A 23166-nucleotide genomic window follows, 5' to 3' on the forward strand; every position below is an offset into this window, starting at 1 on the left:
TACTGTAGTATTGAGCCGGGTCATAATGAGGGTGCATTTCATGGTGCATCCCCCCAAAATAATTCCGATGCCCGCCCCTCTAAGCCCGAAGAGACTTTAGTCGGCCGTCGGCCACGGGAAGGAACAAGAAAACGAAAAATGAAAAAGAAAAACAAAAAAAAAAAAAAACAAAAAAAGAGGTCAAATAAAGTTAATAAGAAAAATGTGCCAATTTAAATCTGGGAATTTTGGGGGGCTCCGACCGTATATCATACTGTCCCCCCTAATTCTCAGTCAGAGGTGAAGTTCTAATTTGAAGTACACACTGTACAAGTGTACCATGTGTAGGTTCATTCAAACCTGACAAACCCTCTTTCCCCCAAATCTGTCTCTCTCCCCATCGATCATCGGACATCCATCGTATCTATTTAGCGGTTACCCCGTGCCACTTTTTTCTCAGGCTCTATCTTCCGTCCGGAACCCCCCCCCCTAAAACCTCACCTCACCTCACCTCATCTCCTCCAACCTACACCCAACCCTCCTTTTTACATCCTCGACCTTCTCTACAATCCCTCCAGGTCATCTTATCATCGGGTTGCTACACTCCTTTCTCAATCAGGTAGGTGATGTTTCATTGTTGTCCCTCGGCACGCTGGTTCGAAACCCGCAGTCGTGTCGATCCCAAGCCCGCTCATCAAGCGACCCCAAGGCTTCCCAGTCACCATTGACACGTCTTGTTCCATAGGCGACTCCGACGACACTCTCCTTTCAACGCACCGATTTGATAGGCATCTCAAAAAACCACGATGGCCTTGTCCAAGATTGTCTGCTGAACAATCCATGTTCAGAGTGCTCCGGACGTTTCTGTCGCTGTAACGAATTTGATGTCCATCATGGAGAAGCTGAATTCTGAAGATGGCCAGCTTTTTATCAAAGTGAGTCAGGGGACAACAGACTTCCGCGGAATCATCCACCTCACCTCGGGGACCATTTGACTGACAGCACTCGTTTCATTCCCTCCAGAACCTAGCCAGTTTTGTCCGAACACACGAAAAGGCGCTTGCGAATGCTTTGCAGCTTCGGCGCCAGTCTAAAAATGCCATCGCCCCTCAGTCCCCGACCAGCCCGACGAGCGCCAATACCTCCTTCACCTCCACCTCCCTCACCTTGGCGGCTGCCTTGTCCTTTGGCGCGCTGAAATTCACCTCGCAAAACATCAAACCCGCAAAGTTGACCCTCACGCCTCATCATCTTTTCTACCTCCTCTCCTGTTTCGAGGACTTGTCTATCGCCGTCGGGCCCATGAATGTCCGACTTGAGAACATCAACACCGAGGTCTCCCAGTCATACGTGTCCTTCTTGAACAAACCACAGCGATCCAAGGGCGATGGGGCATCGATCCATTCCGTTTCCAGCGTTCGCAGTGTGATGTCTGGCATGAGTGGCCTCTGGTCCTCCTTTGGCCTCGGCTCTAAGGACTCCATCTCCAAATCCGACAAGGCCAAAGTGGCCCTCGAAGCCGACCTGAAGTACCTCTATTCAGCCTTCACCAAAATTCCCTGCCTTCGCTTGGCTCCGGATCACCGCGCCCGGCTGATTCGAGGATATGAAGAGTTCCCTTTCGATACCGCGGTACCTCTGCACGCGTTTAAGAATTTGAGCGCCCTGGAAATCATTGACATTGACTATCGCTCGTTCTACGGCTGGGATCGCTTGTCGGAGCAGCTACGTACATTGACCATCAAGCGAGGGCACTTGGAAGATCCGGCGGATTTGTTGACCCGCATCGTGCTGGATGATGTTGATAAGCGACGTCGTCGTTCGGCCAAGTCGCAACAGTCACCACCCTTGGGCTGGACCAGCAGTATGGGACCACCCCCAATGTCCGCTTCGGACCAGACTTCCATCTCGGCGCCTGGCTCCCCGGTTGCTGAGAATGCCCTTGCGAGTAGCGCCAGCCCGAAGGCTGTCCCCATGATGCGAGCGGGCTCCGAGGGTTCCCGCGTCCGGTACCGTGCCGACAGCGTCTCTCCCACTCGGCCTTCCACCAAGCACAGTCACCACCGTCACAACCGTGGCCAGTCATCTCGGATCCGTCGCACAGGCTCGGGCAGCTCCAACTCGAGTGATGCATCCGGCGGTGCCCACTCTCACTCCAGTGTCCTTCCTCCCTCAAAGTGGCGCTTCCTCCGCCATCTGGGGCTGCCGGATAACTCCTTGACTTCCATCTCGGCTGCCAGCCTGGCGCCCGTGGCCAACACCCTAAACTCCCTCGATCTCTCTTCAAACCTGCTGACAGAGGTACCCGACAGCCTGTCGACCTTGGTGGCCCTGCGGGCGCTCAATTTGTCCCATTGCATGATCGAGTCATTGCACTCCCTCACTCGCAGTCCACTTCCTGCCATCACCGCTCTCAACTTGCGGGGCAACCGACTGCGCTCGCTGGCTGGCATTGAGCGTTTGCTGTCTTTGGAACGCTTGGATCTCCGTGACAACGACTTGATGGATCCGACGGAATTGGCGCGACTGACCAGTCTCCCTGAGATACGGGAGATCTGGGTCTCCGGAAACCCCTTCGTCAAGACCCACTCCAACTACCGCATCGTCATCATGAATCTTTTCCGGCGCACACCGGGCTACTCGGAGGATATCGTGATTGACGGCCGTGGTCCGGGATACACCGAGCGGAAGCAGCTGGTCGAGCGTGTCGCCGAGCCCGAAGGCGCTCCCGTTGTCCGCTCAAGCGCCGCTGACCAGTCTGCCATTGTGCAAAAGCCCACTCAGACGGTTTCGCCTGTGGATTTGCCGCCACCGGTGCCTCCGAAAGATGGCCCGGGCTCCCCTGACACTGGAATGCACCCAGAGGGGGGAAGTGGGACTCACCGGCGCAAGAAAGCCCAGCGACGTCGCATCGTCGACCTTTCGACTGATAGTCCCTTCGTTGCCGACGGTCTTGGTCACCCGGGCCCTGCAATCCCTGCCCCTCTACCCGTGCAGCAGATTGCCAATCCCGCGGACCGCACCGTTGTGCCCCCGTATGAGCATCAATTGCAATTGGACAGTGGTACCCCATCGGGTTCCTCCAGCATCCAAAGCCCAGTCAAGCAAGCGCCATTCCCGAGCTCTCACACTAATGCATTGCCACTCATCGCCTCTGGCAAAGATTGGGCCTTGGATCAGGAACTGTGCCGGCAGCAATTGGAAGCTCTGCGTCAAGAAGTTGGCCACAGTTGGATTTCCGTCCTGGGTGACCATCCCTGGGACAACGCACAGAAAGATGGTGGTCCTCACCATCTGCCCGGCGTAGGGTTGGATCATCCCGTGCTTTCACCCACGCCCCTTTGTGTCAATGGCCGCGCGATTCTGAGCGGAGGCCACGCCTTGAGCGGTTGATCCGACATGACTCATATTCTCCTCCACAGCCCTCCCCCCCCCCTTCTACACACCTTTTCTCGAGGAGTTATTCTCTTCGATACCTCTTTGACCTTATGAATGTGCTGGTCTAAGCCTCTCCACATGAGCTAGCCCATGCCTCGCCTCTGCATTATTACCGGCGTTGAATGACTTACGACAAATGGTGGGTTGGATGTATGAACACATTTTCGGCCCTACGGCTTCGATCTTTCCACCCCTTCTTCTTTTTCTCGGGAGTCTTCGTCTCTTTTTTCTTCCCCCTCATCTGCCGCTTTGGCCAGACTCCTCCGATCCCCCGTGGTGATCTCCTGACCTTTTGGTTCTCCACGCAGCCAGCTCTTTATCCACTGGCTAATTCGGCCTATTCACCCTCGGGGTGCATGGCTCCAAAACACTTCCTCTTCCCACGCCTGTTTCCACTTAGTGATATTCTGGGACGGCCCCTTGAAAGACGATTCAATTACTAGAGCGCGCTGTCTACATGGTGGAGAGGGGGATCTTTCTGCTCAGATCCCCGTTCCTCCCACTACTTGATTTCTTGTTTTCAAAAACCGCAGGTGTTGGTGGCATCAGTTCTTATTCCCCTTTTGTGTTTCTCCTCAATTCGGCTATCGGGGTGGTGTTCTTTTTTTTTTGTTTCTCTTTACTCCGACGTGGCTCAGTTTCACCTCGTCCTTTCCACTCACCTTGTTCTCTGATGATCACGGCTGTCATGAATCACTAGCCATTTTGGAATGAAAAAAAATCTTCTCCAGTCTCTTTGTTCAGGATTCGTCCGGGTTTCTCAAGCGTATCAAGATATTGTAGATGGACATTTCCGGATCGCGCTTTCCCCCCTTTTCCCCCTCTAGAGAACAGCCGAATCTAGCCATGCAGGCCTTGAGTCATTGACAAGCCCTGCACACCATGTATCAGGCATCACAGCAGTCACTCCAAAGGGGAAGGAGGGGGAGAGGTGGACCTTGTCTACCTCTAGACATTGCTGTTCGGGATGTACTTGGCACAATGGCCTTGTGCTAGGGCCCCTCCCAGGGCTGGGGATGGCGAAGGGTCTCAACCGACGGTCACTGCGCTTGCCCCCTCCTGGCGGTGACGCTGCGGCGGACGCCTTCTCGGATACTGGTGGTGGCAGCGTGGACAAGTGATGGACATTTGGAGGCGAATTGAGGTACGGCGACGGGGTGGATGTTCAGCAATGGACGGTACTGTACAGTGTACAATATGGCGAGTACCTCTCTCTCATCCATTCCCACTCTGCCACAGCCATCTCGGAGAGTTGACTCTTGAATAGCTCCGTGAGAAAAACTGTCGGAAATTGTATAGATTTCCATCCGGGTGTCTTGCATGCATGGCGAGTCAAACTCCCTCCTTCTTTTCGACAATTTCGACGAATCAGACTGGGGTAGGGAATAGAAAGGGGAAAGGTATAGCGCAGAATGAGAATTGAAGAGCGGATACAGCGAGGGAAGAAGATGGATGACGAGGAAAGCTCATCGTGAATTGACGGATGGGATATTTCATCTTGGGTGCTTCTCTTGATTTCACTCCCTGTATTGCACACCCCCCGGGGACGTAACTGGTAGTAGGTAGCGGGCCTCGTGCATGGTACTTGACACGACATTCTGGCCATTACGCTCTGCAGACCAAGTTGAAGCAGTTACAGCAAGAGAGATCTACCACGTTTGTTACTCTCCTACGGGGCAGGGCTGTTTCAATCCGTTCCTCAAAATGGCTGGCTCTACTACTGCCTTTGAAAACCAAAAGACGAGGCCGGAATCAGCTCGAACGGCAAGGAAGTAGTGACAAGATTGTCTTTTATGTGCCTGTGACTTGGGGGCTATCGAGGGCGCGTGTAGACAATCCAGAGTCTTGTAGAAACTCCCACCTCTGAAGCAGACTCTCTCTTCTTGGAGGATTTCTAGGATATCAGAGTCCTCCAGCTGTGATCGAAGCAGGTATTCCAGTCGGCAGGACAGGGTCAGATAGTTGTCCGGGGGGTTGATCAGAGTCCGTCAGGGTTCTGACCAAGTGACCAAGTGATCCAGTGACTCGCTGACCCTCCAAAGTGGTCCAGTCCCGCCTCAGCCTTCCTCTCTTCTCCTCCTCTCAACCTCCATCGAGAACATCCAAGACAGAATTCCACTCTCAACAGATAGACTACCTCGTGCTTAGAGACCAGTGCCACGCCTCACAGAATCAAACACACACACACACACATTCCCACCGTAGCAGTGTGAATCCAGATTGGCAGAACCGCGCCCACGATTGTCTGGGGTCCGGGACTCGCGTTTTACTGCAACCCGCTTTTGTCGTGTTTGGTCGACCGCCATCCCGGAAAACTTCGATCGCTCAACTCGGCCTTCCCTCCCCCTCCTCCTCATCAGAGCTCGCTCCCAATTCCATCCCCCACCGGCTGTTGTATCGATTCCTCAGACACGCTTTCAGTCCTCTCCAGACACTTGATCGCTTGCACGAGTCTCGAGATCGTTTCTGGGACTCCCCGCCCCTGATCGTGTCAATTTTCGCTGTTCGGTCGGCCGCTTAGTGTCCGAAGGGTTCGCTCGTCAACATCTCTCCCCTCTCTTCCGTTCGGCATCCCTACCAGATCCTTTTTCCTTTTCATCCACCCAACGCCTCTCCACCCTTCCCCTCGGCCACAGCGCCTTCTTCCAGTACATTTTCTATCTCTCAAAAGTGACATTCGGTATGTGTCTTTTCCCTCTGTATCACTTGATGCCTCCCCTTTTCGCCTTGGGTCCAGCCATCACACGATCGGGGTCCGCAAGTCGCCGGGCCAAGGTCAACAAAAAATTCTATCGGAGACGATGCGCCTGGACCATCCTCCTTTGTTGCCCAATTTCCAATTTCAATATCGGCGTATCATCCTGGTCTCTCTGTCCTCATCGCTAACGGATCGCCATCTTTTTTTTCCTTCTCAGCTCTGCTACAGAAACACACCTGCCGCGTCATCAATTCATCCTCCGCCCTCGGAAGTCATCTTCTTCCCCTTGCGCGTGCCTTTTTTTTTCTTCTTCTTTTCTTTTTCCTTTCCCTTTCTCTCGTTTTCACCTCGGTCCTCCCGCCGCGCCTCCAAATTTCTTCCTCGTCTTCTCCCCGTCAACCGGTAGAGATTGCCAACCATGGCCGACCAAGAAGTGGATTTGGATTCCATCATCGATCGCCTCCTGGAGGTGAGGGGCAGCCGACCCGGCAAGCAGGTGCAGCTCTTGGAGTCGGAGATTCGCTTCCTCTGCACCAAGGCCCGTGAGATTTTCATTTCCCAGCCCATTCTCTTGGAACTCGAAGCTCCCATCAAGGTACGTCTCGCAGGACAAAATCTCTCTAGCCCAACCGCACGCTCTTCCACCCCTTTTGAAGCACTCCTCAGTCCTGGGCTGGGCTTGCGCTCCAGAACACACGAGCGATTGATTATTTTCCCCCTTTGCGGTTATTATGACGATCTCGCGTCCTTTTAACGATTGATCTCGATTGACGATAGATTTGCGGTGACATTCACGGCCAATACTATGATCTCCTGCGTCTGTTCGAGTACGGTGGCTTCCCTCCCGAGGCAAACTACCTGTTCCTGGGTGACTACGTGGATCGTGGCAAGCAGTCCCTGGAAACCATCTGTCTGCTGCTCGCCTACAAGATCAAGTATCCCGAGAATTTCTTCATTCTGCGCGGTAACCACGAGTGTGCCTCGATCAACCGTATCTACGGCTTCTACGACGAGTGCAAGCGACGATACAACATCAAGCTCTGGAAGACCTTTACTGACTGTTTCAACTGCCTCCCCATCGCGGCCATCATTGACGAGAAGATCTTCACCATGCACGGTGGTCTGAGCCCCGATCTGAACTCCATGGAGCAGATCCGTCGCGTCATGCGTCCTACTGATGTAAGCCCCTCTCTTGCCCTCTTGAATTTTTTTTTTTGGTCTTGATCATCCGGGTGTGTCCTTGGATTCACCACATTGGTGCCTCTCACAAGCACACGAATGAAATCACCACGCTCTGGCGGTCACGGCATCGTTGCTCTGATCGAAACATCTGGTGAGATGGAGCCACTGACATCAGATCTAAATAGATTCCCGACTGTGGTCTGCTTTGCGACCTCCTGTGGTCTGACCCGGACAAGGATATCACTGGGTGGAGCGAGAATGACCGCGGTGTCTCCTTCACATTTGGCCCCGACGTTGTATCGCGCTTCCTTCAGAAACACGACATGGACTTGATATGCCGCGCGCATCAGGTGGTGGAGGATGGTTACGAGTTCTTCTCAAAGCGTCAGCTGGTCACGCTTTTCAGTGCGCCCAACTACTGCGGTGAATTCGACAATGCCGGTGCGATGATGAGTGTCGACGAGTCTTTGCTCTGCTCCTTCCAGGTGAGTTTTCCGTGTTCCCTCTTTCCAATCATTGTCTCCATGGAAATCTTCTCTCCCTGTCCACCCGTTTCCAACATCTCTGACCAAATTCTCGCTCTCCCCTCTGCAGATCCTAAAACCAGCCGAAAAGAAACAAAAGTACGTTTACGGTGGCATGAGCTCCGGCGGATCCATGACCCCTCCGCGCAAGCAAAAGAAGAAGTGAAACACAGACAAAAAGAATCAATACGAGCTTTTCCATGTTACAGCAGGTTCGGGCGGAGATAAGCCATCTTTTCACCTTGCGACAAACCCCCCCCTCATTGTTCAATGATCGCCTATCGTCCAAACTCAACCATTCTTCCTCGCCGAAGCCATCCGCCAAAGCCGCTGTTCATGTCCAAGCCATGTCCTACGCCTCTTCCTTCAGCCTCCGCAGCGAACTTCCGCCCTCCTGCTCATAACCACCTCCCACGAAGCGATGAATGACCGAGGAATTTTCTCTATCAAAGTCCGGGTCCAGCCCATGTCACCACAATTCGACCCATCTTCCCCGTCCATGACTCCTCATTCTCTCGACAATTTCGATAATATCCCTCCTCCCCTCTTCTAACGATATTCAATTGTGGGGCTGGCTCGGCGTGCGATATGATTTTGTTCCTCGCCTGTCTTTTCTCCATGTCATTTCTTCTGGCCGGCTCCGGATCACGCGATCAACATACGTACATGTACTACATCACCTCTTGGATGGATGGTGCTCTCGTGTTTTCTATGCCCTCTGTGACCTTTTCCTTTTTTTCTCACAAATTTACATCTTCTCCTTTCCCCCCCCCCCCCCCCCCCCTTCCCCTCCTCGAACGTCCTCTTGCAGAGCTCTTCCTTTTTTTTGGGTCCCGCCTTTCCCAACCTGTATTCTACTTTTGCCACTGGTTGCTCTCATTTCCCCGTCTCATCTTGAGTAGGGAAATGCCTGACATGTTACATGTGGTAAAGGATTCGGTTCAGGGAAGCCAGGTCTTATGTGATCTTTTCTTGTTTTTTTTTCAACCCCATATTTCCCTGGGGCTCTGCTTCTTATCTTTTCGTCTCGTTGGTTGTCCTGGTTCGTGTCTATTCCTTCCACAGTATCAATGGAATGCATCTGTTCATTTGTACGTCAACATGCTATTATTTGAAATAGTTTCTACATGTAATGCTCTCTGCGCGACTGCAGATCATCAGTGCCTCCTACACTGTGCTGTAGTAGTCTTCCTGATCACTCCGGCGCTGTGAGCTACAAAGTCGCTTCGTGTCTACAGTTGAGACCTACTGATCAATACCCCCCGGGGTCTAGGCCGTCCGTGGACCCCCTCATAAGGCCGAATGCTCCCCACGACACTCGATCAAAATAAGACCGAGACACGCATCCATTTCTCAGAATGGAGGAAGGGGGACATAACGGGCTCTAGCGCGTTGGACAAAATGTAAAAAGAAAACTTGTTCTCATTGCGAGGCATGAAAAGATCATCGGCACGATGGCTAAGTTGTAGATAACACTGGGCTGACACACAAAAAGGGCAAAAACAAGAGCTTAGTCGAACAAGTGAATTTGGTGGAGAGGGAGGAGTAAGATTCGGGGGAGGAGGGGGAAAGCACGTCAATCAAGAAGCCAGAGGAATGGGATCTCGAATTCCAAAATCAAAAGGACTGAATCTGTATCTTGAGCCTGGCAGAGAGGTCAAGTTGACTCACGCAACACCGGGAAGTATTCCTCGCCCAGTGTCTGCAAGGCGTCTCGCGAGAGTGTCGCATCTGATGCTATCGAAGTTCGACCATACGTGGCAAAAGGTTGGGTGTCTGTGTATGTGGTGGAGGGGCGTGAGTTCCGGGCTCAAATTGTCAATGCGGAGCGACAGAATTATAGGACAATCGAAAATAAGCGCGTGAAGACGGGCTATAAAGGGACAATGGGGTTCAGGCAAGTCGTGGCGCGAATAATTTGGATTTTTCGCAAGGTGAGGGTTTAGACATATTGAGACAGCCAGCGAATACCCTCGCCGTATCCTGGATTGGGAAGGGAAAGTCAGCATGCGATTCCTGATGGCTTGAAGAGACAGAAAAGGTCCTTGGACCGAGTGAATGGGAACACGTTACCCTGTCGCATCACAACACTGCACATGAACAATTCAATGGGCCGGATACCCTCAAGAGGGACCTTGCCCTTGCCAGTGGTCTGGTACAGACCGAGCTGGTGGCGCAGCTCATCCTCCGATACAGCGTCGGGGTGGTCGATCTTGTTTCCGAGGACGAGGAAGGGAACCTTGGCGAGGTCCTCCATGGCGAGAAGAGCGTCAAGTTCGGCCTTGGACTCAGGGAAACGTTCATAGTCCTTGGCATCGACAAGGAAGACGATGCCGCTCACCTCGGGGAAGTAATCCTTCCACAGACGGCGAGCTAAAAAGCGTTCGAAAGGTCACAGTCAATCAACCCGTCCACATCGTTTTGCAAAGTATCGAATCACACGCGACAGACTTACCCTGCTGGTGACCACCGAGATCGAAGGTGGTGAAGCGGTTGTTACCAATCGCCAATTCCTCGGATGTGGGGTGGGCAGTCGGGGATAGCACGGCCACACGGTCATTCTAGGAAATAGCAGACACAAAGTCAGTTTGAAATCATCCTTAGCACAAGCAAGCTGGCATCCAATTATCCGTTTCTCTGCTCAGTTTGAACTCTGCCAAGATTACCCCGACCTCATCCATTGCCTTTCCTGCGAGACACCCGACGCAAGTGAACGAGTAGCCGCGATGGCTTGGCCATCAATCACGAGCCAGTATTTCGTGCAGTTCCTCCTTTCCGCAGCTGTTCGCCCCCCAGCTCCAATTATCCACCAAAAACTCACCTTCAGCATGTGAAGCAGGGTGGTCTTGCCAGCATTGTCGAGACCGAGGAAAAGAAGCTTGGCGTGCTTGTTCAACAGACCAAGCGAGGCCAGAATGTCGTAGACTGTACCCGGTGTAAGTCAAAAAGAAAAGCAGTTCGTTAGCCAAAACGTCCTCCAGAGTGCCAACTTGATCATGATAAGCCTCCAAGCCGCGGTATAATTCCCAGGCAGTCCGAGGGACTACCGTGCACTTTGTGAGTAGTCGCCAAATCTTCCAAGACACCTGAAGAAGCGCATTTCAAAGCCGGGCAGGCAAAGCACACCTGTCGCCATCCGACCTCATTGTTTTGATTCTCGGGAGCGGCAAAACAGAACGAGCTGTATTATGGGAGTTGGTTGGTTCACTTACACCAGTTGACGATCCACATGGCGAAGATTGGCTAACAGAGAGCAGCTCAATGTCTTTCGGATGAAGCTTCGTCAGTGCAGACAGGATCTACGTAGGACGTGGGCGGCGAACAGTTGGAGAGGAGGGGGAGAAAAGAGGCAAAGTAGACAGGCCAGGTTGAGGTTGGGCTCGGGATCGGCCAGTGACTTGGGTGCCTGAGGCCACAAGGAGTCAATAATGGCGTAGTTGACGACACACACACTTGACCACGGAACCTGGACTGTAGCCAACTTTGACGGATCAGTGTCTACTCGAGTTGGAATTTACAGGACTCCTGCCAGGTTGCCGAGGGTGAACTGTGCTTATGCCGAGAAACCGACGGGAGGTTACTTCCTACATGGGTGTCTGAAGCCATTTGGTAGGGATTGCCCTTTCAAAAGCTAAAGCCTATTCCTAGTGAAGCCGATATCTGCAGTGAGTTCAACAAGGCATCTCTCAAACGCATAGAGACCACCTCAGCAAAAAGCACAAGGATATATCATGACAACGCCAATCTGTGACTTCGAAGCAAATCTCCTGCCCATAATGTAGCAAATGTGGCCAAAGGGGGTATTCGCACCGGAACCATGCAAAAGGAAAACAAGGGCGAAGTTCTAGACAACAGATGGGAGCAAGAGCAGATGCACTAGGAAAGGATACTCAAAGGAGGAGAGCAAAAGAAGGGAAAGCAAGATGGACTAGAAGAAAATAGAGGTTTAAAATCAATTTGTTCTTTCCCCGGCAAGGATTAGAAAAGGGTATCGTGGGAAGGAAATGAAAATGGGTAGTTGGTGGGGGAAAATCCTTGGAAGAGTCCAGACTCAACGTGATCAAACGGTTGGATCAGGAAGCAAGGTTGAAAATAAAAGTATGTGACAGTGAAAGGCACCCAAATGGGCGCAAGTGGAGGAGTTTGTGAAAAATCACCCATGGAGGGCAGAACCGCGTTGGGGTGTATACACAGGATCCGCAGGAGAACAAGGGGGGTTTCCAAGGGTAAATAGGAGGAGCAGGGTTCTGAATAGCTTCCAGCAGGAGGCAAGATGCGTGTCGCTCAGAGTAAACTAGACGGAGAGGACAAGCTGAGTGTCTTGAGCGACGCCATACGCTCTGCACCTCTCGGCAACTTCTAAGCCAAGTTCCTTCATCCTCTCAGCTCCCTTACCGGGGATGGGTCGTCGGCTCAGTTGCTCTTTGGCGGCCTTTCGGCAATGTTGACGCCAGTACTTTTCTTTGCGCTTCTGACGCTTTTGCTCAAGGCCCTCAACAATGTCAATAGGTCCTCGAGCATGCATCTCACGCAGGTTCGAGCGGTCCAACTCAGGCGACTCGGACAGAGCAGGAATGTTTTGCCAAGTGCGAGACTTTTCCAGGCGAGTGAAGAAAGGATTGGGCGTGCGAGGTAGTGACTTGGTACGTGCCAGATGGGGACGTTGGACCAGGTGGCTGATATTCAGCCCCTGAGGCGATGAAGATTCCAGGACGGGTAATTCGTTGGAGATACTTGCTCGTTTGCAAGGCGAGGGAGACTTGGCTCGACAGGCCCGAGAGCGTGGTGGAGGAGACTTGAAGCGCTTGGGAGAAACTCGGCCTGCACGACGGGGCGGAGGCGACGTCATCCGCTTCGGAGAGTGTCGAGGTGAGGGCTTGCGAGACGAGTCCTCTGCGCGACCACGGGAAGGCTCGAACACGAAGTCGTCGAAATCACCGTGCGAGATGTCTTCAAGGTCATCGTCATCATCCTCTGGGTCACTAGTTGGAAAGCTAGGATCGATATCTTGAGGAATGAGAATTTGCTTCGACAGGCGCCGTTGTTCCAGACAGGACTTGTACGCAGCTTCCATGGGCCGATCTTCGTCAAGGGTACCGCAGACAAAGTCAGTGCCATCGGGGAGAGTAGGGGTACCGGGCCGCATGATCTTGCGCGCCTTAGAAGGTCGAGGGCCAGTCTTCCGCACAGGTGCAGGCAACCACTTCGGATGATGGTCATCAGTCATCGAGTCGAAGGAAGTGTTCGAGGCACGGCGTTCCATCGTCGGAGGAACAATGTCAAGAGGCTGGCTGCTGGGTTCCGGAATCACGGCTGAGGGGGCCCAAAATTCATACTCTGAACCGCCGTCGTCGCTGTCGTCGGAGTCGGCGAATCCTGCCTCATTATCGGACTCGTTGCCATCGTCGTCAGAGAAGTGCACAGTAGAATCGTCATCAGCAAGTTCTTCAGTGTCTTCACCGTCATCCTCCTCGTCTTCGTCGTCGTTATCCTCATCTTCGTCATCCTCTTCATCCAATGCCTCCTCCTCGGCTTCTTGTGCAAGTTTGCGAATCGCAAACTCTTTCTGCATGCAGTCATTGAGAGTGATTTTCTTGGAGAGATGGTCAGTTGACTTGATGACCCATTCATCGTCCTCGTCAACCGAGCTGGCAAATTCATGGAATCGGGTAGCTTCGGACTCCTCGAATTTGCCTAGTCCGCTTGTGGTGACAGCCTGAGAAGTACTCTTGGGAAGTAGGGTGTTCTCCTTGCTGGGTTGCTGTTTTGCCTGAGGCCCCTCGGTCTGCTCCGGAGAAGACTTGCGAGCCACGGGAGCTGGGGAGCCACGGCAACGAGGTCGGAAGGAAACCTTTCGAGTCTGCGAGCGCTCCCGGGCAGGAGATGCTTTGTAATCGGCGCAGGCAAAAGTGAGAGTAGTCTTTCGCTTCGGAGGCTCAAGTGGACTCTGATCCGGACCGGAAGGACAGTTGGACGAAGTCGGCTTAGAGGGGTTGGTAGTGGCTGTTTGGCGACCGCATGCGAAGCTGATGCATCGCTTACGACCCAGGTTGGCCTCGACGGTGGGTTCGTCGCCACTGGCGATCATAATTCTCGTACTTCCATTTCTCTTGCCGTGCAACGGAGCAGTATTCCCCATTATCTGGGGGGGCAAAGGTGGGCTTGGGGTGTTAGAGAGGGAAGGGCTGGTCAGTCCACCATCGCTGGTCAGCTCTGCGGTGGAGATACCACTGATATTGCTGTGCGGGTATGAACGGTAGGTGTAGGCGGAGTCATGGAAGGATGAGTATCGCTCGGTGGGAGAGGTTTCCGGGCTACTCTTCAGAGCGCGTGTAAGTAGCGAGGTAGCTTCCTTGTGATGTGGGATCGAGGGCTGCACGAGAGTTGGGTGGCCTTGGTGTTGTGAGGAGGATTCGTGAATGAGACGCGGTTCAGGAGGCTCGTCCACATCTTCAGCCAGGTCCGCATCGCCATGGGCTGGCATCGTGGAGGAATTTGGCGCCACAAGCATCTTCAAAAGATTTTGGAAAGAGAAGGTGTTTTCCCCGCGGGGTTGTGCCATTTTAGTGTTGATTCAAGTCCAACTTGGGAAATTCTGAAATAGATAGTTGACGGTGGTGGCGAGAATCGAAGTGATGATCCGGTGCAAGTCAACCGTTAGCTCAGCGGCAATGCTCTCTCGATACTGATGGGAAAGATCGGTATCGAACAACCCAGAGGGCAGAGCTAAAGTCCCCAAGAAGGACAACGGCTATGATATGGAAGTTATCATCTTCAAAAGGAGACCAAGTTGCACGATCGAGGAGGATGGACAGTTGCCAAGAACAATTATTGTCTCTTCGAATGGCCACTCCCAATCGAGACACTGCACAACTACCTCCGGCCCCAGTGCCAAGCCTTCGTACAAGGGCAAGGCTTTCAGGGATGCAGTAGCAGAAAGGTGAAAAGAAAGAGATTCAGAAATGAGAATCAGGCGACAAAAAACGCGGTGTATGCAGAGTGGAGAGTGAGAAGTGAAGGAAGTAAGTGAGAAAAGAGGGTATAGATAGCCTGTCTTGAAAGTGGTCACAGACGTGTGGTCGTTAGAGAGGGGGCACACTTTGGTGGGAGGCCCGTTGACGACAGTATTGATGTGACCAAACCTGGCTGTAACCGAACAAATGGGCTCCAGTGTGCCGTCTGATACTTACCGCTATTATGAATAGCCCGCAGAATCATGAAGTTCCCATCAATGACGACCATCACTGTATAACCAAATGCTTACCATACGGGCACATCGGCATGGTCGCATTCAGATTAGTCTGTTACCAAAATGGAGGGGAAAAATCGGAAAGAGGAAAAAAACTTTTCACATTTCCAATTTTTATTTTCTTTACCTCTTTTTTCCCTTCTATTCAATGCACGCGCTTTTCTCGCCTTTTTTTAAGTACCCACTTTTCACACTCTAGACAAATCACCCCGAGGCCATACGTAAATTGTACTATTCCTGTTTCGTGAGTGCTGCACATCGCATGGGCTGCACACCCCCACTCTTCATCCGCTGGCTTGATTTGGTTGCTGCATCATGCAGGGATAATAGCAGTATGCATCTTGCGAGCTACTCCATATGGGGGGGGGGGGGGGGGGGGTATTAATGGTTCCTGCGCCCTGGATATTGATGGATAATATTTTTTGAGCATTCTCGCACTCGGGATTTTTTGCGATTACATATGGCCCTCATCCGTTGCCTTCAGTCAAGCCCATATACGGACATGATCTCATAATGAATTGTTCAGTTTCCATGGCTCCTCTTGACAATTATCGTGGTGTCATTCTCACGCATTGCGACCATCGTAACTTTACGGCTGCGAAGAAGTTGAGTCACTGCAATACAATACAAGGCTTGTGCCGTTTCGTTTAGTGTTGATTTGCTACCATGAATGAAACTCGACGGTGGAGTGAGTGTCAGAGCGGTACATTATTAACAATCTGAGGCCTACTGTGCACCTCTCAGTACCGCACCCAACCACGGGTGCGGTGGTGAGTTGCTGGACTATGAGGCATTTACTGCAATACCGACTATACCCTTTCAAGGCACCACCATTGGCGCTGAGGGGGAAAATTTCCAGTCTTTTGTCCACAGAATACACACCAGGAACTTGGTCATAGTATTTACATTACCATCCCACACTTTGTACAGCAACGGCACCGGTCCTAGGAAAAGAAGGGCAGGAAGTGAGTTTATATGGAAGCCAACAGAGATTTCTTCTTCGAGGGGTATTTTAAGTAAGTTGCAACACATTTGACACGATACTCATGTGAACTTGTACTACGATAGATTAAATTGCTTTCTCCCGTAAAGCCCCCTTCATATGTCCCGTTGATCCTCAGATGCCACGATGAATCTGTCTTATCTTCCGCATTCCAGCGATCTCAGCCACGTTGCTCGAGGCAATCTTTCAACCTCCGCCAGGAAAGAGTCTGCCAGTCCGGCCCCCAGTGACATACCATTTGTAAAGCAACTGGAATCCAGGAGGACAATTGTTCACGAGTTTCAGAAAGCCACGAGGGAACGGCCGTACCCGTACCGTCATCCGACGTCACTTCAAGCCACTGGGGTGCCGATCAGTGGTATTGAGCCGTATCCAACCGTCCTGGACTCGGGTAATCTGCCCCCCTCAAATAGGAGATGGTGCCTGTACCTGAACCCTTTCGGCAACGCCAGCTGCCCTGCAAACGATGGACGTCGGCGGTGAATTGTCAACCCTAGCCCTCTTGGGGTCCGGTGGGACATCATCAACCCTCTCGAACCGGATTCGATCAGACTGGAACCAGCACACAAAGTTCTTTTCGGCTGAGTCCTGACAATTGAACCCTATTCTGTCTCGGTTCATTTACCAGGCGTATATAAAGTCAAATTCATTTATCGTAATTAACTGGGTCCAATTTGCTTCGATATACATCATAAAGCTAGTTAATGTACAGTACTTTCAACGTTGATTTCTCCGCACCGACACGAGGCACTACTGCGAGTAAATCCCCTAGTACACCCGATAGTAACGGGCGCACGGATACAATACAGACTTTGAGCCCTACATTACACAATAATACATAGCGCAGTCCCACCGGGATTCTTGATTGGCGCTCTCCCTAGATATGCGCTCTGCGCGCTTGGACTTGCATTGGGGCGGGTTGTCCTGGTCCCAGAGAGGCCACCTCTGTCCTCTAGTCTCGGGACAAAGCCGACGCGCAAATGCAGCAGCTGTCATACATTGGAATATTATCACTACCGGCGCTGGAACTACTCGTTCTGAATGGTGATGATGACTTTGGGGGTGACCATCTTTCTACCCAATGCGGATACCTCTGACGTAAGTTACACTCGGGAGGTGGCTCCCTGTCAGGTCTTTTTTCTCGGTGAATGATAGAGGTACAACCCTAAGATTTTCATATGATTGGATGACCTCTCATTTCTATAGAGGATTTAAGCCCGATGACACTTTCTCATGCGAGATTCAAAGAAGGTTACGATCAGGTTGGGTTGAAATTCAAAGGTCTGATGAGCAAGAACAGACGATACTGAACATATTACCCCTATCATCTGTAGGTTGCAGTAAGATGGATTATGCATGACAATGTGCTACACTATACATAACGTCGTTTCGAAACCTGTGTGCTGAACTCCACGAGTTTCAGAAATGACTTCAAGTTGAGAGAAAAATAGCTCAGCCCCTCCCCTTCTACTGAATCTATTCAAGTTGTCTCGCTTCATCTCCCTTTTAGCACGACTTCGATCAGATCAAGGGCCTTAGGGGCTGACTAGAGAGAGGGATGCGTCCAAGCGCCAGCCCCAACTCCTATCACGGAGATCGTCGATGCGTCTTGGACTGTACAGTATACACTGCCAAGCCCATCCCACCTGCACTACCAGCTATGCACTAGCACTAATTTCCTACCTTTCATCGCCCCTGCCGTAGATCAGAGGACGCCATAGTGAAGTGACTGGTACGATCACCCTTTCTGGCATTCTCAACTTCATCCCAGCCTGATTGTAACACGAATCAGCGGCGCGATTTTCTTCAACTGGCGCGACCATATCAACCATTGGCTCCTGCGGTGTCCCTCCGAGCGATATCTCTTCCAACATGCGTCGTCATTCAGCAAGGCCAAGCACCAGTCACGCCTCGTCCTGTGTAGAAATCACGAATGATCAAGGCTGGGATTTTGCCCGATCCACCACTCGGCCGCGTCGCGTGGTCCCAAAAAAAAAGTTGTCGCCGTCTCAATCCTTCCATCGGACATGTTGGGCTTCAAGACTGGACACAGCCCCTGGAGCCGACAAATGTATGCTTCTGAATCCCAATCGAGCAGAGCCCTCTTGTTGTATGATACACGGGATCCGGTGTGAGCTCGCAGGTGGATCGGGGAAACAGCTACGTTTGGATCTCTGACCGATTTTTTCTCACGCCTCATGAGTCACCTCCCAGAATGGAGGACATCCAAGGTGCGCCTTACCCGTAGAAAAAAGAAGAAAAAGGAACTTGGACCATGGTGCTCGTCATGAGCCATCGGGCCCCCTCTCTCTCTCTCTCTTGACGTGAACCATTCGGTGACCCACCCAGCCATCAATTGAAGCAGAGAACGGGATGACGGCGGGCAAAGGGCAGCCCGCCGGGGCGCTGGAAAAGAAGCGGTCAGCCGCAAGAACGGCATCAGCCGCATTCCATCGCGACGAGAAAAGATTTGTCAGTTGGGCAGCACTGACGGATCTTACAAACACAGAGCAAGAATTTTTTTGAACAAAGAGAAAAGGAGTCGAAACCGGGAAACGTGTCGACGGCTGGGAGCCCGAGGCCACGTTTGGCATCTACATAGGGATTACGAATCTCCGAGGGAAAACGTGGAGTTTTGATGGTGGACAGTACCTCATCGATGGAGTGGGGGCTGCAGTTTGACGCGCTTCAAATTAATACATCTCATGGACACTAAAAGATGCAAGTGTACAATCTGACTGTACTACTCATTCATGATCGTCGAGGAAGATCCATGAAACGGACCATAGCCGTCGCTCATGTTCTCGCCCGACGAGTTAAAATCCAGTCGAGGGCCAAATTAGCGTTGAGATCTTGACAAGCTTTGCGAATCCGAGAAGATCGACCCCACATTGCATCTCTGTACAGAACCCGCGAACAGGCATGATCCTTGCGCGATGCGTGGATCATGACTGGACATTAGACACCACAGACGTGTGGTGTCCGTGAACCGAACCGCACGAGCACTGTCCGCCGTCGTGTTTGCAATCGTGGCGAAGCTTGTTGCCTAGTAAACGGCTGTGCAGGCCATCATCCAGCGTCTGAGTGATCCGCGAACAGGGCTTGTCAAGAGGTGACCCATGTTGCGTGGCTGAGAGGAACGACTTGGTGAGGGGGTTGCTATTGGATGAGTTTCTGAGGCGGTGGGTTATGTTATAGACGACCTATAGTACTGCTCAAGCTCGGTAAATATATGTAGAATCTGGTTTTATTTACCGACTGCAGCCCCAGCACGATCGGACTGGAGGACGGGAGTCAGTTGTGGACCAAGCGGCGACAGCAAAATAAGTGGGTTGTCAATCATATCGATTGAGGATAGGTACCTCTAGGATTGTATTTTGGATTATTCATTCCTTTATGAGAAATGGAGTCGATTGGTTCTGACTGCCAATGTACAATCCATTATTTGTTGGCGCCCTTGTAGTCAAGCCAGTCAGTAGTAGTCATGACTATTGGTTACTTGGACAATACTCCTAAGTAGCCACTTGGTCATCAGACCTTCATATGCAGTATTCAAAAAGGTACGTAGTACTGTCAATAAGGTACAAGCGGTACCTCCGACGTCGAAAGACACCTCATCTACTCGGTCGGCTTTCCTCGCATGATTGTTATTTTCTCCTCATTTCCGGAGATTGATATACTACCTCGGAAATTGCATGGGTCGTTTGTCATTTTTACGGAAAAGGTCACCTTCAGCAACTCAGTGTCAATCTATCAACATGCTGGATGATCACTTTTAAAATAGCAGCATTTGCGTAGACACTTTTGATTCGCCGCGTGGTCAGGAGAGAAGCTAAAAGAGGCCATGTATATGGCCCCAGTCTGGTACTGTATCTCGAGCTTCAAGGGTACACCAATGTACATACAATTGCCAGCATCGCTATTCCCTTCTAGTGAGTACAAAGAGTGACTACGTCGTCTGATGTACCAAAGCTCTCAGCTCCCGGCCCCAGCCCCTGTCCCAACCCCAGCCCCCCAAGTTGAGCGACTTAAGTGTCGCGCTTAACATGAGCATCATACAGAGATGCTTTACTGAACAGGCAAAAGTGGCAAAAGCTCCCCGTCAAAAGTGTTACTTGAACATGGACGGTAGAATAGAAGAGCCCAAGGATATTCTTCCCCCGAATCATCGCAGCCGCCACCCCACCATCTTCCTGTCGATCCCCCCCCCCCAATGTAGAATTGATGGCAAACCATACACATGAGTGAAAAGGCATTAGAATTCGACCTCTCTGCGGCGACCTTTCAAGCCATCCATCATCTCTTTTTTTCCTCTATCCCCCGATCGCCCATCCTCCGTCCACGGCAAGATACATTGAGGACGCCAAGAGACTAACACGGCTTAAAGCGGGCCAGTGTTGTGCTCGTGGCACCAGACAAGACGGGGTGAAACTGGGGGGGGGGAAGTGGGGCCCTTCGGAGGACGGAGTTGAATTGGATTTGAGAAGATGACTGCATGAGGACTGGAATGGATGCAGAACTTGGTGATGTTGGAGGATCTACGATCTTGTCTGCTTTTAGGGCCAAGGGTTGCGGTACGGTGTATCCTACCGTACAAGTATACCGGTGCGGATACATACATACATTGATCGTAATTGTTGACGTGTTTTTCACAGTCCTTTCGGAGTTTTAAGTTTGTTGTCTGTCAGAAGATTCGAGAAATCTTCAATCTAGTAGGGAAAAAACATGAGGCGATTTTCAAAGCTCCGAGGATTGATTCATATACTGTGCAAAGACAGTAGTGTACATATTCCCGCTGTATACCCCGGTCCACCTCCAATATCGCTACAATCAACCCTTGGCTGACGGGATATTTTGGCCTACACTGTCCTGATAGCGGGAAGACCACAAAGTCTAAACTCTAATGGATCTCTTTGGTTTTTGTCCTTCTCCGTACTTCTTCCGTGCTCCGACTCACCCATCTTGCCTCAAGCAGCGGTCGACGTTCACAAAAACTCAAGAGAACACGTGAGCCGATGATTCTCCGACGGAGGTGATCTCCGAAGCACGGCTGTCCTTGTTTGGGATCCGCGATCAATGGGCTCGGAGATGCTGAGAAGAGGGGGGGGGAGGCCCATGACTCAAGTCCATCTTTTAGTAATCTCAGGGCGAAATTTTGGAACCTGAATACCACAGAGGATGCAATAGGATAATACCAATCATGACTGGATGCTTGAGAGACTATCACTCAACCATCAGTTTTCTTGACCGGAGCACAACCGGGGTAAGTGGGGGTTGGAGATGACGGTCTGTGAGCTGTCGCGGAGTTGCAGGAGGAGTGCATCGAACGGGCTTATGGAAGGATCGGTGCGAATCGGATGAAGGAAGAGCAGTTCGAGAGAACTTAGTCCTGCTGTCCAGTTGTACGGTAGCATACAAATGACTGTAGTACATGACTCCTCATGTGGCCATGATGGGTAATCATCCTCTTCTCTACTATCTCACTCGTGGACCGCACAGCCCGCAGATGCAGGAGCAAAGCCAAGTCGAGGTTTACCACCGTAGGAACCGCCAAACTAAGCCTTGACAAAAACAAAAAGAAAAAGAAAGAAAGATACGAGGAGTAATCAGAAAAGGGGAAAAAAACAAAAGAATATCACCACAGAAAGTACCAGCCTAACCGACTTGACCTTCACTGCAGCTGAACTTGAACCCAGTGCTACGGAGAAACGCGGAATTACCCATCGTTCATCCTCAGATGACACTGGAAATCAGTGGAATTCAGTATGATCGGGTTGCGGATCAGCGCCAGACTCGTGATTTAGGTTGGCTACAGCTTGGCTGATAGGCAACATTTCGTATTTTTCGCGTCTCGCGCTGCAAGAGACTCCCGAAGGAGTAATCCAGTCCTGCTCCTTTCGGACGAGTGGAACACTTTTGGTAAGCCATTCGGGTTGGGGTCGATGAATCTGGCACGCGGCTGTTCTACTGCGACTCGCATGGTTTCGATGGGAGTGTTCGGAGTTTTGTGGAAAGACTCTTCTCTCCGTCTTTTCTGTGAAGCCGGTTCAGTTGTTGATGTTGGCGAGTCCATAGTTTTTATTTTATTTTACCCCCAGGAAAGACAAAAGCATCCCTTTTGAGGACCGAGTAAGAGGACTGCCTATGTTTAGTCCGTAAAGCAGATGTGGTGAATATCCTTAGTGGTGAGCGCAGTAGGAAATGGGACGTTACACGGTAGGAGTTCCTCTCGCATCTTCAGTCCGAATCGACGCAAATGGATATCCACGGGCGTAGTGGACCCGGCGAAAATGGGAGAAATGGATTCAGTAGGAAAATTCCACACCCTTCCTTCATCTTCATTATAATGTGAGTGCCCTAGTTCAGGGAGACCTTCAACCGAAAAGGTCGACCGTGTTACATCTAGATTCTACACAACAGCCCTCTCGCGATGAACAAAATACTGTATTTCGTCCCAGAGCAGGGCACGGTATACGCACACAAAGGCACATTATGGAGGAGCTATTGCTGTGGCTGTTTCTCATCTTCAATGCCGAAAGGCCCAAAATGCCACAGTGCATCTTTTGTGAGGTCAGTTTGGTCCCCTAGAAATGAGTCGATGACTCGTCCTCGGGCAAAGTCAAGTTGGAACTCCTACATCGTCACACTGCACATCTCTGACTCTGAATATTCTCCCCTCAAAGAGAACACGAAACTTTCAATTCAAAATGATCGAGCAGTAAAATACTCCCACGCATTACCTGCCTTGTCTGAATGGGAAACATGAAGTTTCTGAAAAGCCAGGTCTTGCCCCGTCACTCGGCCTAAATTCTGTCCTGAAACCGCACATACCAATTGTGGACTGCCCTGATCCGCCGTCGGCATTCCACAGGGATGCTTGGCTTTCCATATTGGTAGGACCTCATTTTGCCAAGTCCGGGAACAAGGGGGATCGAGGAGGGCGCTCATGTTTGAGTGTAGCAGGGCAGTGCTCCAGGCAGTCAGATATGCGTCCGACGGGAAAATCGTGACGGTCGACGCGAATCCCTCACTGACCACCGTACCCTCCTCAATGACACGGAAGCATGCCTACGACGACAATGCAATGCAGTCG

The 23166-nt window shown here is 51.5% G+C and overlaps 6 protein-coding genes across 6 annotated transcripts; 3 read left to right on the plus strand and 3 right to left on the minus strand.

Moving 5' to 3' along the window:
- Positions 1–872: 872 nt before the first annotated feature.
- POX_e06973 (uncharacterized protein) lies at positions 873–3372 on the plus strand (the record flags this gene model as incomplete). The annotated part of the gene is made up of 2 exons (XM_050115785.1): positions 873–914; positions 1003–3372. The coding sequence occupies 2 exons, from the start codon at positions 873–875 to the stop codon at positions 3370–3372; spliced, it is 2412 nt and encodes an 803-aa protein (XP_049968245.1).
- Positions 3373–6533: 3161 nt separating this feature from the next.
- Positions 6534–7987, plus strand: POX_e06974 (Serine/threonine-protein phosphatase PP1; the record flags this gene model as incomplete). Its single annotated transcript, XM_050115786.1, has 4 exons — positions 6534–6710; positions 6893–7294; positions 7483–7782; positions 7892–7987. The coding sequence occupies 4 exons, from the start codon at positions 6534–6536 to the stop codon at positions 7985–7987; spliced, it is 975 nt and encodes a 324-aa protein (XP_049968246.1).
- A 1776-nt stretch (positions 7988–9763) lies between these two features.
- Positions 9764–11052, minus strand: POX_e06975 (Small COPII coat GTPase sar1; the record flags this gene model as incomplete). The annotated part of the gene is made up of 5 exons (XM_050115787.1): positions 9764–9804; positions 9895–10194; positions 10277–10382; positions 10643–10746; positions 11034–11052. The coding sequence occupies 5 exons, from the start codon at positions 11050–11052 to the stop codon at positions 9764–9766; spliced, it is 570 nt and encodes a 189-aa protein (XP_049968247.1).
- Positions 11053–12115: 1063 nt separating this feature from the next.
- On the minus strand, positions 12116–14383 carry POX_e06976 (uncharacterized protein; the record flags this gene model as incomplete). The annotated part of the gene is made up of 1 exon (XM_050115788.1): positions 12116–14383. The coding sequence occupies one exon, from the start codon at positions 14381–14383 to the stop codon at positions 12116–12118; it is 2268 nt and encodes a 755-aa protein (XP_049968248.1).
- Positions 14384–16199: 1816 nt separating this feature from the next.
- On the plus strand, positions 16200–16556 carry POX_e06977 (uncharacterized protein; the record flags this gene model as incomplete). Its single annotated transcript, XM_050115789.1, has 1 exon — positions 16200–16556. One exon carries the CDS (start codon positions 16200–16202, stop codon positions 16554–16556), a length of 357 nt encoding a protein of 118 aa, XP_049968249.1.
- Positions 16557–22775: 6219 nt separating this feature from the next.
- POX_e06978 (uncharacterized protein) lies at positions 22776–22962 on the minus strand (the record flags this gene model as incomplete). The annotated part of the gene is made up of 2 exons (XM_050115790.1): positions 22776–22822; positions 22905–22962. The coding sequence occupies 2 exons, from the start codon at positions 22960–22962 to the stop codon at positions 22776–22778; spliced, it is 105 nt and encodes a 34-aa protein (XP_049968250.1).
- Positions 22963–23166: the final 204 nt, after the last annotated feature.

The sequence above is a fragment of the Penicillium oxalicum genome, chromosome V (assembly GCF_001723175.1).
Source record: "Penicillium oxalicum strain HP7-1 chromosome V, whole genome shotgun sequence".
In the NCBI taxonomy this organism is placed as follows: Eukaryota; Fungi; Ascomycota; class Eurotiomycetes; order Eurotiales; family Aspergillaceae; genus Penicillium; species Penicillium oxalicum.